Below are 16,016 nucleotides of genomic sequence, written 5' to 3' on the forward strand. Positions count from 1 at the left end.
TTCAAAATAACGCATGTTATAAAGTGTCTGAAAGATTTTTGTGATAAGTGTATAAAAGCCATTTTTAAAATCAAACCAGTAGGATGTTTTATAAATGTGGAGCATTGACTAAAGGAGAAAATAAAGTTCCGATGCGTTACGGTGTACCGAGGACCTCTTATATGTTCGTGCTGTGACTATCTAAAATATTGGGTCCAGTTTTGGATGCCCCTTTTTAAAAATTAATTTCATGGGACCTGACCAGGTCTCAGCATTTTTCAACCACATTGTTATGGATCTGGAGTCCCACGTGGGCCAGATAAGGGCCGGGATTAGTGAACCAGATCGCTTTATTCAATTCAACTTTCACCATCTGCCGCTGTGGGATTTGAACCTAGGTGCCCAGATCTTACTCTAGGTCCCTGGATTGCAAGTCCAGTGCCAATACTACTGTGCCCTGCCTCCCTATTAAGAAAATGCTGTCAAAAACCACAAAGAACGTTCAAAATGTCATCACCAGAATACAAGAGCGGTAAATGCTGCAAACTTTCAGCGTTTGTACACAGAACATAGTCACTTCCAATTCAACTAACTGCCCAGTCCCCTCACCTGGTTAATTATTTGCTTCATTTTCATTGGTTTTATTTTAGCTTATGTTCTCTTATGTGGGAGCTTATTGAAGGCATTCTGGAAGTCCATATAAACTACATCCATTTACATTCCCTTGTCTGTTATTTTAGTTACTTTGTCTGTTATTTTAGTTACTTTGCCCCAAAATTGGACAGGAGCAGCCCGTTACAAATCTGTATCGGCTGTTTTTCTTTATTTAAAAAAAATAAGTTTAGAGTACCCAATTATTTTCTTTTCCAATTAAGGGACAATTTAGCGCGGCCAATCCACCTACCCTGCACATCTTTGGGTTGTGGGGGTGAAACCCACGCAGACACGGGGAGAATGTGCAAACTCCACACGGACAGTGAGCCAGGGCTGGGATTTGAACCCGGGACCTCAGCGCCATAGGCAGCAATGCTAACCACTGCGCCACGTGCCGCCATGTATCAGCTGTTTTTAATCAGCTCAAATCTCCCATCAGTCTGAATCAGTCTCTCTCCCTCTCTCTGTCCTTAATTATAGAGTCCAAGAACTTCATGTTACAGTTGTATAAGACTTTGGTTAGGCCACATTTGGAATACTGCGTACAGTTCTGGCCGCCACATTACCAAAAGGATGTGGATGCTTTGAAGAAGGTGCAGAGGAGGTTCACCAGGATGTTGCCTGGTATGGAGGGCGCTAGCTATGAAGAGAGGTTGAGTAGATTAGGATTATTTTCATTAGAAAGACGGAGGTTGAGGGGGGACCTGATTGACGTCTACAAAATCTTGAGAGGTATCGACAGGGTGGATAGCAAGGAGCTTTTTCCCAGAGTGGGGGACTCAATTACTAGAGGCCACGAGTTCAAGGTGAGAGGGGAAATGTTTAAGGGAGATCTGCGTGGAAAGTTCTTTAAGCAGAGGGTGGTGGGTTCCTGGAACGCATTGCCGGCGGAGGTGGTAGAGTCGGGCACGATAGCGTCATTTAAGATGTGTCTAGACAGATACATGAATGGGCGGGGGCAGAGGGATACAGATCCTTAGAAAATAGGCAACAGTTTTAGATAGAGGATCTGGATCGACGCAGGCTTGGAGGGCCGAAGGGCCTGTTCCTGGGCTGTAATTTTTCTTTGTTCTTTGTTCACTACTACAGATATTAGACCATAAAACATAGGAGCAGAATTAGGCCACTCGGCCCATCGAGTCTGCTCCACCATTCTCCTGCCTTCTCCCCATAACCCCTGATCCCCTTATTAATCAAGAATAATTAGAGAAATAGGCTTACAATATCCTGTCTCCCCCTCCTTTCTTAAATAACAGATTGCATTTCCAATCTAAAGGGACAATTTCTGAATCCGAAGCACTTTTAGCTAAAGTGTCTGCAGTGTCCTTTGTGAAACCCTGAGCTGGAAAGCAATACATTCTGGATATCCGTTCGTCTTTATTGCCATTATTTGTTTTGAATATTTTTATGTTTATATTAAGTTCAGTAAGTTTGGTAAGTAAGCTTGGTTCATTGTTGGTTTGGGGAGATAATGCTGGGTATATCTCCTCTTTCTTGACTGGGAAGGCCGAGTTTGCCATTTCCTGATTGTCATTTGCAACATTACCTGCATTCCTTTGTAAAGAGCCCACACTATCTCTCACCGCTGCTTGTCATCTGACATAATCGTAAGGGAAAATGTGCGAAGCTTGTGTTTGATATACTGCTCATCTCTGAGGAGAAAAGCCCCCCGCCCCCACTACCTGTCAGACACTAATTGTGAAAGCATAAAGGGGAGGCAGGGTCAGGGACTAGCTAGCAGGTGAAGATATTCGAGGATACGGGCCAGAGTTGCCATCTGGCTGTTTTTTTTAATGAAAAGTGAAAATTCCTGAGTGAAGTTAGCATCTATGTACCAGTAGTGCCCTATCAGGCACCAGACAGACCACATAAAGTAACAAGTCTGAGGTACATGTTAGTGTAGATATTTCCCAGCAATTGTCTATGGATTGCGGGTGTACACTGAGACAGGGGTCACCTCTTGAGATACCAGCCAGAAATGAATCAAACAAGCTTGATGATGTCCTAAACCTTGACAAGATTTGTGGCTTTTCAACGTGAGAATTGCTAGCAAAGTGGCCGAACACCTCACCTCGTCTTAGAAATGACACTGGCGAAGCCACAAAATTAACCCTGTCGGGTTGATACCATAGCGAAGGAATTATTTTTTAAAATGATGAAGTTGAGACAGTTTGTCGTGACACTGTGTAAAGGGATGACTGAGACGTGACTGCATAGAGGAAACAATTGGCAGCACAGTCATTAGCTGCACTATTTAAAGATAACTGCCACGAGGAAGAAGTATGTAGCTGGCCGCAAGATAGGTACAGAATCCACGTGGATTGGGGTCATGGACAAAAAGGGAAGAAGGTTAGAAGTCATACCTCAGCTCTCATAATTCTGTAAGTTTTAAACTGCTTATGGAAAAGGACAAGAGTGGTCCTCAGGTGATGGTGTGAGACTGGGGGAAGGCTAATTACAATAGCATTAGGCAGGATCTGGAGAGTTGACTGGGCGAGGCTGTTTGAGGGAAAATCAACACCCGGCATGTGGGAGGCTTTCAAATATTGATTAGAATTCAGGACCGGCGTGTACCTGTGAGGATGAAAGATAAGGGTGGGAAGTACAGGGAACCCTGGATAACAAGGGATATTATGAACCTTGCCAAAAAGAAAAAGGAGGGCAGCACGGTGGCGCAGTGTTAGCACTGTTGCCACATGGCACCGAGGTCCCAGGTTCGACCCGGCTCTGGGTCACTGTCCGTGTGGAGTTTGCACATTCTCCCCGTGTTTGCAGGTTTCGCCCCCACAACCCAAAGATATGCAGGCTAGGTGGATTGGTCACACTAGATTGCCCCTTAATTGGAAAAACTGAATTGGGTAATCTAAATTTAGATAAAAAGAAAAGAAAAAGGAAGCATTCGCAAGGTCGAAAAGGCTTCGGACAGATGAAGCCCTTGAATATAAAGCAAGTAAGAAGGAACTTAAGGTAGGGGTTAGGAAGGCTAAAAAGGGTCATGAAATGTCGTTGGCAAACAGGATTAAGGAAAATCCTAAGGTTTTTATACATATATAAAGAGCAAGAGGGTAGTCAGAGAAAGGGTTGGTCCATTCAAGGATACTAGAGAGAATCTATGTATGGAACCAGATGAAATGGGCGAGATACTAAATTAATACTTTGCCTCCGTATTCACCTAAGAGAAGGACTTGGTTGATGAGGAGTAGAGGGTAGAGTGTGTAGATATTCTGAGTCATGTTGATATTAATATAGAGGAGGTGTTGGGCATCTTAAAAAGCATTAAAGTAGATAAGTCCCCAGGACCTGATGGGATCTACCCCAGAATACTGAGGGAGGTAAGGGAGGAAATTGCTGGGGCCTTGACGGTAATCTTTGTATCCTCATTGGCTACAAGTAAAGTTCCAGAGGACTGGAGAGTAGCCAATGTTGTTCCATTGTTTAAGAAGGGCAGCAGGGATAATCCAGAAAATTATAGGCCGGCGAACCTTGCGTCAGTGGTAGGGAAACTATAGGAAAAGATTCTCACAGATTAGTATTACTTCCATTTGGAAACAAATGGACTTCTTCATGATGGGGAACATGGTTCTGTGAAGGGGAGGTCGTGCCTCACTAATTTGATCGAATTTTTCGAGGAAGTGACAAAGATGATAGATGAGAGAAAGGCAGCAGATGTTGTTTACACGGACTTCAGTAAAACCTTTGACAAGGTACCTCATGGCAGACTGGTACAAAAGGTGAAGTCACACGGGATCAGAGGAGAGCTGGCAAGTTGGAGACAGAACTGGTTTGGGCACAGAAGACAGAGGGTAGCAGTGGAAAGGTGCTTTTCTGAATGGAAGGCTGTGACTAGCGATGTTCCACAGGGGTCAGTTCTGGGGCCTTTGTTATTCGTGGTGTATATAAATGTTTTGGAAGAAAATGTAGCTGGTCTGATTAGTAAGTTCGCAGACGACACACAAATTGGTGGAGTTGCGGATATTGCAGAGTATTGCCAGAGGATACAGCAGGATATAAACTGGTTGAAATCCTGGGAGGAGAAATGGAGTTTAATCCGGACAAGAGTGAGATAACGCACTTTGGAAGGTCCAATGCATGTAGGAATTACACAGTAAATGGTAGAACTCTTGCGAGTATTGACAGGCAGAGAGATCTGTGCATGTCCACCGATCACTGAAAGTGGCAACACGTGGAGAAGGTGGTCAAGAAGGCATATGGCATGCTGGCCTTTATTGGTCGTGGCATGAATATAAAAATTGGCAAGTGATGTTGCAGCTGTCCAGGCCCTTAGTTAGGCCTCATTTGGAATATTGTGTCCAATTCGGGTCGCCACACTACCAGAAGGATGTGGATGCTTTGGAGAGGGTACAGAAGCGGTTTACTCGGATGTTGCCTGGTATGGAGGGCATCAGCTATGGGGAGAGGTTGGATAAACTTGGTCTATTCTCACTGGAACGACGGAGGTTGAGAGGCGACCTGATAGAGGTCTACAAGATTGAGTGGCAGAGACAGAGCGGAGAGTCAGATGCTCTTTCCTAAGGTAGGAGAGTCGAGTACCAGGGGACACAGTGCGTGGGGAAAAGTTTAGAACAGATGTGTGAGGCAGGTTTTTTACACAGATGGTGGTAAATATATGGAACGCGCTGCCTGGGGAGGGGGTGGGAGCCGATAAGATAGCGGCATTTACGGGCATCTGGACAAATATATGAATAGGGTGGGAATGGAAGGATACGGACTCCCTAAGTGCAGATGGTTTTAGTTTAGGCAGGAACCATGGTCGGCACAGGCTTGGAGGGCCGAAGGGCCTGTTCCTGTGCTGTATTCTTCTTTGTTCTGTTCTTATACAAATCCCTGGTTAGCCCCTTTCCTTAGGAAGGATATATTGGCCTTGAAGGGAGTGCCGTGTAGATTTACCTGAATGGACTTGAAGGCTGAGTACCATTATGAGGAACGATTCTACAAAGTAGAGATATATTCCCTGGCACGTAGGGGGTTAAGGGGTGATTTGATGTTTTAAGGGGAGCATCTCGGGTCATATAAATTATATCCATTGGTTGGGAGGAGACTCGACCTGTGGGGAGCAAGGCACAATCTAAAAATTAGAGCCATACATTTCAAGAGTGAAATTAGAAGTTTGGAACTCTCTTCCACGAGCAGCAATCAAAAAATAAATAAATTTAGAGTACCCAATTATTTATTTTCCAATGAAGGGGCAATTTAGCGCGGCCGGTCCACCTACCCTGCACATCTTTGGGCTGTGGGGGTGAGACCCACGCAAACACGGGGCGAACGTGCAAACTCCACACGGACAGTGACTCGGGGCTGGGATCGAACCCGGGTCCTCGACACCGTGAGGCAGCAGTGGTAACCACTGTGCCACCGTGCCGTCCTCGCGAGCAGCAATTGATGAAAGATCTATTGATAATTTTTAAACTAAGATTGATACATTTCTGTTAGCCAAAGAGATTAATGGATGTGGCAGCTTTTTGGGACTTGGGCTGCATTAAATGGCAGAACAGGTTGAAGGGATTAAATGGCCTACTCTTGTTTCCATGTTCCTAGGGGGACCTATCACCCGAATAGGGGTGTACTGTATAGTATCGAATAGTGGAAGGGCATTCGAAGAAGTAATGTGTAGCCAAATCTATGGTGAGTAGCTGGAATGGAATAACAATTGTGACAGCTATCAACTACCCCAGTTTAAGAAGAGACGAACAATTACAGGATCTTGTGATTATTGATAACCAGAACAAATATGGAGGAAGTGTAGGAAAACCTACTGGTAATAGTGATCACAACATGGTAAGTTTTAAGATTAGTGTCAATGAATGACATAAGTAGGATAAAGATTAAGCTAATAGGAAAAGAGCAAGTTATGATATATAAGGCTGGAGCTAAAGTAAGCACACGGGAGTGGGGGGGGGGGGGGGAATGTATTTTAAAGGAAAGCGACAAGAAAATAGTTGGATATCTTTGAATGTAATCAGTAGAGTTTAATAGAAATGCATTCCAACAAAAGTGGGAAAATAAGCAAGCCAAGGGTAGATAGCTAGGAAAGAGATTCTGAAATCATAGCAAATTGGTAAAAACAGAAAGTAGAGGAATAATAGTTGGTTATTCAGGTTGCAAAAAGTAGAAAAGGTCATGTTGGGGCAGCACGGCGGCGCAGTGGTTAGCACTGCAGTCTCACGGCGCCGAGGTCCCAGGTTCGATCCCGGCTCTGGGTCACTGTCCGTGTGGAGTTTGCACATTCTCCCCGTGTCTGCGTGGGTTTCGCCTCCACAGCCCAAAGATGTGCAGGGTAGGTGGATTGAACACGCTAAATTGCCCCTTAATTGGAAGAAATGAATTGGGTACTCTAAATTTATAAAAGAAAAGGCCAATGTTGGGACCATGGTTTAGAAGACATTGGGACATTTTCAGACTGGGCAAATGAACTTTAACATAGATAAATGTGAGGCGATGCACTTTGGTTGGAAGAATTGAAACAGCACGTACATCTCAGAAAATAAGAAACTGACTGGGGTTGAAGAGCAGGACCCAGGAATGTAGCACGGAGGTTAGTAAACAATTCAAATGGTAACAAAGCAATGGCGGTTATTGCTACAGCTTATAGAAGTCAAAAGTAGTGAAGTTATGTAAAAGTTCAAGCTACATTTAGTAATGTGCACGGTCTTGGTCCTGATATTATGAAAAGGCATAGAGAGGCACAAGTTGATTAATTAAACGATTTATATAAAGGAACAAATGGTATGGTTGCTAAATTTGCTGACGACACAAAGATAGGCAGGTGAGTAAGTTGTGAAGAGGACATATGGAGACTATAAGGTGATGTGGATGGGTTAAGTGAGTCAGCAAAGGTCTGGCAAATCTTTTTTAAATGAATTTAGAGTATCTAATTCATTTTGTATAATTAAGGGGCAATTTAGCGCGGCCAATCCACCTACCCTGCACATCTTTGGGTTGTGGGGGCGAAACCCAGGCAGACACGGGGAGAATGTGCAAACTCCACACGGACAGTGACCCAGAGCCGGGATCGAACCTGGGACCTCGGCGCCGTGAGGCAGCAGTGCTAACCACTGCGCCACCGCGCCGCCCCGATTCCTCCTCATTTTTATATGTGTGTGTGTGTGTGTGTGTGAAACGAAGGTTTAAAAGGACAGAACTGAGGGATTTTTATTCTTTTGTAGGATGTCCCAATTTAAAAGTAAATTTGATAAATTCTTTGATGCCCCTCCCAGGTTCTGCCGCATAATCTGAAATTCTCTTTAATCCCGTGATGCCACCAGTAAGGAGCAGGCTTTGACTGGAATCTATCCTGGCTTGAGTTCTCCCATAGATGCAGGCGGTCCTGGCTTTGAGACACTCGGGTCGTAACGTCACTTCACCTACCGTAACTCGCTTCACCTTCCCTTTCTAACACCTTGGCAGCGACACCACTGCTGTTTGGTCAGAGACATCATAGTCGCAATTCCATGTCCTAACTACATGGAGAGCATTTATACTGTAATCTTATTCCATTGGTGCTGACTCAGTACATTTCATGGGGTTTTATGCATGAATCCTCGTCCTTCTGCAAGGTTGAATTTATTGTTTAATGATGTGGGAAAGAAATATTATGAGTGGTGCCATTCGAGCGCAGACTGTGACATTAATGTGGCAGCAGCTGTCTGTACTGATAGGAACCATGCACCTGAAACAATCCTGACCACAGCTTTCTGTTTGGGCCCGCAGAGGAAGCTTGTAGTATTGCTGATGAAAAACAAGACATGCAGTCAAATCTTTTCATTTTGCACTCATCAGGTATAGGAATACCCAATTTCAAAGGGAGCAACAGTTGATACTGAAGTTTTGTTGTGTTCACCGCGTTGAAGTGTTGAGCATCTAACGCTGACACATTTCCTTTGCTTATCGGGGCAGGTGCTGTGCAAGATTCAGTGACTCAAGATGCCCGCTGGTGTGTACTATTCAGTGCCATACTGTGCCATCTTCGTTTTGCCGATCCTCCTAATGGATGTACCAGCTGCGGAGGGATATGTGTGCGCAGTAAGTCCAGCTCAAGAATGAACATTTCGAAAATAATCTATTTTCCCTCACACACTGACCCACAATGGAAAAGAGTAGAGGCTTATTTATTATGTGCTGGCCTGCAGTGTGTGAATGCACTGCTGGTGTAATATTAAATTATACACCTTCAATCATGGGTCTGCACTTGAACTCAGCAAGGAACAGTGATAGTGGCCGTAGAAATCAATCATTTCATCAAATGTGAGGCCTTGTAAGTAATTCAGAGAGCAAAAGCAGGCTGCAGGGAGATATTAAGATAATATAATCTTTATTTTTGTCACAAGTAGGTTTACATTAATATTGCAATGAAGTTACTGTGAAAATCCCCTAGTCGCCACACTCCGGCGCCTGTTCGGGTACACAGAGTTAGAATTCACAATGTCCAATTCGCCTAACAAGCGCTCCTTTCGGGACTTGTGGGAGGACCAGGGTCCCAGGTTCGATTCCCCGCTGGGTCACTGTCTGTGCGGAGTCTGCACATTCTCCCCGTGTCTGCATGGGTTTCCTCCGGGTGCTCCGGTTTCCTCCCACAAGTACCGAAAAGACGTGCTTGTTAGGTGAATTGGACATTCTGAATTCTCCCTCTGTGTACCCGAACAGGCGCTGGAATGTGACGACTAGGGGCTTTTCACAGTAACCTCATTGCAGTGTTAATGTAAGCCTACTTGTGACAATAATAAAGATTATTGTTATCTAGAATCGGCCACATATTGTAGGACGAATGTATGCCAGACTGGGTAAGCGTGGAAAGAGCTCCCCTCCCTCGTTGTTCATTGGTCACCCTATTGGGGCTTTGCAACCACCTGGCTGCTGTTCATTTCATTTATCTTTTCTTGTACCCACCTGGTAGTGGACTCGGGCAGCACAGTAGAACAGTGGTTAGCATTGCTGCCTACGGCGCTGAGGACCCGGGTTCGAATCCCGGCCCTGGGTCACTGTCCGTGTGGAGTCTGCACATTCTCCCCGTGTCGGAGTGGGTTTCGCCCCCACAACCCAAAGATGTGGCAATTAGGTGGATTGGCCACGCTAAATTGTGTCTTAATTGGAAAAATGAATTGGGTACTCTAAATTTATTTTAAAAATAAAATAAAATAAAAAAAATACAAATAAAAACCCGTGTGTGCGTGGGTTTCCTCCGGGTGCTCCGGTTTCCTCCCACAGTCCAAAGATATGCAGGTTAGGTGGATTGGCCATGAAAAATTGCCCTTAGTGTCCAAAATTGCCCTTAGTGTTGGGTGGGGTTACTGGGTTATGGGGATAGGGTGGAGGTGTTGACCTTGGGTAGGGTGCTCGTTCCAAGAGCTGGTGCAGACTCGACGGGCCGAATGGCCTCCTTCTGCACTGTAAATTCTATGAAAACTATGCCCCCTAGTAATTGACCCCTCTACCCTGGGAAAAAGCCTCTGACTATCCACTCTGTCTATGCCCTTCATAATTTTGTAGACCTCTATCAGGTCGCCCCTCAACCTGCTTCGTTCAATCGCTCCTCATAGCTAATGCCCTCCATACCAGGCAACATCCTGGTAAATCTCTTCTGCACCCTCTCTATAGGAACAGGAGTAGGCCATTCAGCCCCTTGAGCCTGTCCCTTCAATGAGATCACGGCTAATCTGAGGCCTAACTCCTGCCGTTGGTCCATATCCCTTCATATTTTTGCTTACCAAAAATCTATTTACCTAAGATATAAAATTAACAACTGATCTCGCTTCAACTGCTGTTTGTGGGAGAGAATTCCAAACCTCTACCACCCTTTGAGTGAAGAGGTTCTTCTGAGCATCTATCCTGAACCGTCTGGCCCTAGTTTTTAGACCGTGCTCCTAGTTTTAGAATCGCCAACCAGGGGAAATAGTTTATCTTTACCTACCCTGTCTTTCCCTCTTAGTATCTTGAATACTTTGATAGCAGTCAGACAGGAGAGTAGAATTGAGACCATAATCAGCCATGATCTGCGTGAATGGTGGAGCAGGCTGTCAGGGCCAAATAGGAATACATGACATCAGAGCAGGAGGAGGCCATTCAGCCCCTCGAGCCTGCTCCACCATTCGCTATGATCATAGCTTATTATTCACTGCAATGGCTTTCCCCCCACACTTTCCCCAAGTTCTGTAAAGTAAGAAGTCTTAAAACACCAGGTTAAAGTCCAACAGGTTTGTTTCAAATCACTAGCTTTTGGAGCACTGCTCCTTTCTCAGGTGGCGACTTTAAACTGGTGTTGTAAGACTTCTTACTGTGCTCACCCCAGTCCAACGCCGGCATTTCCACGTCATATTCTGTAAAGCAATTGGCATTCAGAAATCTGTCAATCACGGTTTTAAACATACTCAATGACAGGCTTATTCCTGCCCCAAGGATCCTACATTGGGGCGGCACGGTGGCACAGTGGTTAGCACTGCTGCCTCCAGAGTGCCGGGTTCAATTCCGGCCTCGGGTGACTGTCTGTGTGGAGTTTGCACTTTCTCCCCGTGGGTTTCCTCCGGGTGCTCCGGTTTCCTCCCACAGTCCAAAGATGTGCAGGTCAGGTGGATTGGCCATGCTAAATTGCTATATGTGTCAAAAAAGTTAGTTACTGGGATAGGGTGGAGGTGTGGGCTTAAGGAGGGAGCTCTTTCCAAGAGCCGGTGCAGACTCGATGGGTTGAATGGCCTCCTTCTGCACTGTAAATTCTATGATTCTATGATTGTTTATTTAAAGAAAAATGAAAAAAATGAAATGAAAATCGCTTATTGTCACAAGTAGGCTTCAAATGAAGTTACTGTGAAAAGCCCCTAGTCGCCACATTCCGGCGCCTGTTCGGGGAGGCTGGTATGGGAATTGAACCGTGCTGCTGGCCTGCCTCGGTCTGTTTTAAAAGCCAGCCCTTTAGCCCTGTGCTAAACCAGCCCCTAGAGACAGTCCCAAGGGCCTCTTGAGCATTGCAGTATTCTGTGATTCTTTGAAAATGTAGTAATGTTATTTTGCAATTGTAACATATTGTAATTTGAATCAATTTAAAAAATCAAATATTTTACATTTTTCTGTATTGCAATGCATCCATCGTCCGCCTTGCTAACTGAGCTACGTCCTCCTGCCTCCTACAGGCAATTATATTTCCAGGTAAAATCCCGCGCACCTTCTGAAATTGGCTTCTGATGTAAGCTTGATGCTAACATTCCATTTCCTAACACAAATAATGGTCTGTTTCTTTACACAGTACACAAACAGAACGCCCAACACCACCATGGTCTTTGAAGACCTGCCTTCAATGTTCGGTTACCAGCTGCTGAAGGAGGGGCTACAGGTCGGTTTATTGCTTTCACTAAAGAACGTGCATCAAAGGAGGAACTTGCATTGCGAGAGTATCTTTCACAGACATAGGATGTCCCCAGAGTGGGACGAAAAGAGGGAAACGCGGGGAGGGACAAGGCAGACAGATTTCTCCACAAGTCACAACCCACCTTTCATTTCAGACCATTTAAACTTTCACATTGCAAATATTGTCAGCTGTGCTCAGTGGAGTTTCCTCATGCCCCTAGCTCAGGAGGTTGGGAATTCAAGATCTGCTCCCGAAACCTGACCACGATTCCGAGTGAACGCCATAGGTCCGGCACTTGGGGTGTGCTGCACTGTCAGATGAGTCTTCCTTCAGATGAGGCATCCCAGTGGTTAGCCCTGCTGCCTCACAGCTCCAGGGTCCCGCGTTCGATTCCCGGCTCGGGTCACTGTCTGTGCGGAGTCTGCACCTTCTCCCCGTGAATACGTGGATTTCCTCCGGTGCTCCGGTTTCCTCCCACAGTCCAAAGGTGTGCAGGTTAGGCGGATTGGCCACGCTGAATTGTCCCTTCCTGCCCAAAAGGTTCGGTAGGGCTACTGGGTTACGGGGATAGGGTGGAGGTGTGGGCTTCAATAGGATCCTCTTTCCAGGGGCTGGTGCAGCCTCGATGGGCCGAATGGCCTCTTTCTGCATTGTAGATTCTTTGTTATGTCAACTCAGGTGGACGTGAACGAATCTTTGGGATTATTTGGAAAAGAACAGGGCTTATCTAACATTATCTGACTGATATTACGGAGTAATATTTATCCCTCAACCAATACCTTAAACAGATGATCTGAGCTTTATTTAAATGTTGTTTGTTGGAAATATCTGGGTGCAAATACCTCTTCCTTATGTTACAGCAGTGACAAAATTTTCAAAGTGCTTCATTGATTGTGAAGCTTACAGTTGGGAGTGGTGCTGTATAAATCAAAGGGAGAATATATACATATTACATTTTTATGAAATTTAGAGTATCCAATTCTTTTTTTTCCAATTAAGGGGCAATTTAGCGCGGCCAATCCATCTACCCTGTGCCTCTTTGGGTTGTGGGGGTGAGACCCACGCAGACACGGGGAGAATGTGCAAACTCCACACGGACAGTGACCCAGAGCCGGGATTGACCCCGGGTCCTCAGCACCGCAGTCCCAGTGCTAACCACTGTGTCACTGTGCTTGGATTGGATTTGTTTATTGTCACGTGTACCGAGGTACAGTGAAAAGTATTTTTCTGCGAGCAGCTCAACAGATCATTAAGTACATGAGAAGAAAAGGGAATAAAAGAAAATACATAATAGGGCAACACAACATATACAATGTAACTACATAAGCACTGGCATCGGATGAAGCATACAGGGTGTAGTGTTCATGAGGTCAGTCCATAAGAGGGTCATTTAGGAGTCTGGTGAAGTGGGGAAGAAGCTGTTTTTGAGCTGCCCATCAAAGTGAGAATATGTGCATACTTTGGGAGAATTATGTGATTATTGGGCTTTAGTTAATTGTAATATTAACTTTGCCAATGGAGGGCGGCACGGTGGCACAGTGGTTAGCACTGCTGCCTGATGGCGCTGAGGTCTCGGGTTTGATCCCGGCCCCGGGTCACTGTCCGTGTGGAGTTTGCACATTCTCCCCGTGTTTGAGGGGGTCTCACCCCACAACCTAAAAGATGTCCAGGGTCGGTGGATTGGCCACGCTAAAGCTGCCCCTTAATTGGAAAAAAAAAGTTGGCGTTTTAAGATTTATTTTTGCATTTTGCTGATGAGAATTCTGGTCACTCTGGTGAGGTTCAGTGCAGATTCTCACAGTAATTATCCCACTCGTGTAGAAACGTGAGATCGTTAAAACAGGAAGAGAAGGTCCCATGGTTAGATTTCTCCCCTCCAGAGCAGAGATGAACATGGATGATTGGACAGTCTTATCTGGATGCGGTCACGTTGGAGAAGGCACGGGGAAAGGAACTGGGGACTGCTGAGAAGATTGGGAAAATGTAAAATTTCTGTCTTCAAAGTTGAACGGGGGAAGTTGTGTCGTAATTTGTACCAAATTAGTGGAGCCATGTTTCATTATTCTCCAAGTAAATTGGCTGCTTTCCGCCTTTGTCCCTGAGGGAGGTACTGAGTCTTTCAGAAAGATAAGTGGCAACTCCATCGTAACTGCTGGCAGTCAGGTCTCAAGAGCAGCTTTTCAATTAGGAAAGAATTTGGTTTCCAATTGAAAGTTAAAAATATTTATATTTCGAGGGAGCGGGGAAAGGGGAGGGGGATGTTTTTTTGTTTGGCTATGGGAGGGAGGGGAGGGGTGGGGAAGGATGTTGATGTGCGGAATGCTGGTGTGGCGTTAACTAGAGATGGCGGCGGATATCTTATGGTGGGCTCGGAGGAGTACGGGGCATGGACCTGGGGAGGGCTGGGTAAAGAAGGAACATGGCTGACTGGCAAGGAAGGAATAAAGGGTTGTGGTGTTCGGGACGGAAATTGGAGCTGAGTCCACAAAAGATCAGCCATGATCTCATTGAATGGCGGAGCAGGCTCGAGGGGCCAGATGGCTGACTCCTGCTCTCCCCCCCACCCACCCCCCAAACCTCCTCCACACCACCAATGACAGGATCCTGGGGAGTTTGACCATTTCTCAGGATATAAATTGAATATGGGGAAAAGTGAGGTGTTCCCGATAAACGCCAGGGGGCAGGAGAGGAGTCTGGGGGAGTTGTGGTTCCGGGCGGTGGGGGTGAGTTTCTGCTATCTCGGGGTACAGGTGACGCGGAGTGGGGGCAAAACTGCATAAGCTGAACTTGGTGCAATTGGTGGAGGGAATGAAGGTGGACGTCACGGTGGGATGTGCTGCCCTCGTCTTTGGCAGGGCGGGCACAGGGTGGGTACAGGCGGTGCTGCCCTTGGCTTTGGCAGGGCGGGCACAGGGTGGGTACAGGCGGTGCTGCCCTTGGCTTTGGCAGGGCGGGTACAGGGTGGGTACAGGGTGGGTACAGGCGGTGCTGCCCTTGGCTTTGGCAGGGCGGGTACAGGGCGGGTACAGACGGTGCTGCCCTTGGCTTTGGCAGGGCGGGTACAGGGCGGGTACAGGGTGGGTACAGGGCAGGTACAGGGTGGGCACAGGGCTGGTACAGACGGTGCTGCCCAGGTTTCTGTTCATATTTCAGAACCTTCCCATCTGTGTTCCCGAGTCCTTTAGAAAGGTCAATGGGGTGTTTTTGAGGTCTGTGTGGGCGGGGAAGGCCCTGCGGGTGAGGGTGTTTCTGGAAAGGGATCGATTGAGGGGGGGGCTGGCTTTGCCGAGCCTATCGAATTACTTCTGGGCAGCAAACACCGCAATGGTTAGGAAATGGGCGGTGGAGGAGGGGTCAGACTGGGGGCGGTGGAGGGGGCGTCGTGTAGGGGGACCAGTTTGAGGGCACTGTTCTTGGCGTCCCTGCCATTCCCGCCGGTCCGATACTCCGTGAGCACGGTGGTGGTATCAGTGTTAACAGTTTGGAACCAGTGTCGGCAGCACGTCGGACTGGAAGGCAAGTCTCTGTGGGCGGCGATATGTGACGCCTGTAGGTTAGCGCCTGCGGGGCTGGACGCGGGGGGTCCCGGGGGTGACGACAGGTGAGGATAGAGCACTTCAGGGACTTGTTTGTGTGGGAGGAAAGTTTGCCGGCCTGGAGGAGCTCAAGGAGGTGAGAGTTTGCCGGCCTGGAGGAGCTTGAGGAGGGGGAGCTTGAGGAGGGGGAGCTTGAGGAGGGGGAGCTTGAGGAGGTGTACCAGTTGCTGAAGGGAAAGAGGTCCAGGTAGCTGCAGGTGAGGGACTTTGTTAGGAAAGAGGTGCCGTCCTTTTCGGAGCTGCCACCTCCAATGCTGCAGGACAAGCTGTTGTCCGAGGGTGGCATTGGGGAGGGGAGGGTGGTGGATATATATGGAGAGCTGGTGGATAGGGAGGGAGCTCCTGTGGAGGAGGTCGGAGGCAAATGGGAGGAGGAGTTAGGGTTGAGGATGGAAGCCCTGCGGAGGGTGAATGTTTCCTCGTCGTGAGCGAGA

At 46.8% G+C, this 16,016-nt stretch overlaps 1 protein-coding gene across 2 annotated transcripts in view; it reads left to right on the forward strand.

The window, feature by feature from the left end:
- Nucleotides 1–2,478: 2,478 nt before the first annotated feature.
- LOC140404616 (E3 ubiquitin-protein ligase RNF167-like) overlaps nucleotides 2,479–16,016 on the forward strand; it is a 148,434-nt gene continuing 134,896 nt past the window's right edge. Inside the window, exons 1-4 of one of the 2 annotated variants that reach the window (XM_072493220.1) lie at nucleotides 2,479–2,520; nucleotides 6,190–6,276; nucleotides 8,548–8,673; nucleotides 11,885–11,971. In XM_072493220.1, the coding sequence (XP_072349321.1) occupies nucleotides 8,575–8,673; nucleotides 11,885–11,971 (186 nt within the window). In that variant the 5' untranslated portion in view covers nucleotides 2,479–2,520; nucleotides 6,190–6,276; nucleotides 8,548–8,574. Of the gene's footprint in view, nucleotides 2,521–6,189; nucleotides 6,277–8,409; nucleotides 8,431–8,547; nucleotides 8,674–11,884; nucleotides 11,972–16,016 lie in introns of those variants that run through there. The other variant, XM_072493219.1, reaches the window with a different exon arrangement.

The sequence above is a fragment of the Scyliorhinus torazame genome, chromosome 31 (genome assembly GCF_047496885.1).
Source record: "Scyliorhinus torazame isolate Kashiwa2021f chromosome 31, sScyTor2.1, whole genome shotgun sequence".
Taxonomy (NCBI): Eukaryota; Metazoa; Chordata; class Chondrichthyes; order Carcharhiniformes; family Scyliorhinidae; genus Scyliorhinus; species Scyliorhinus torazame.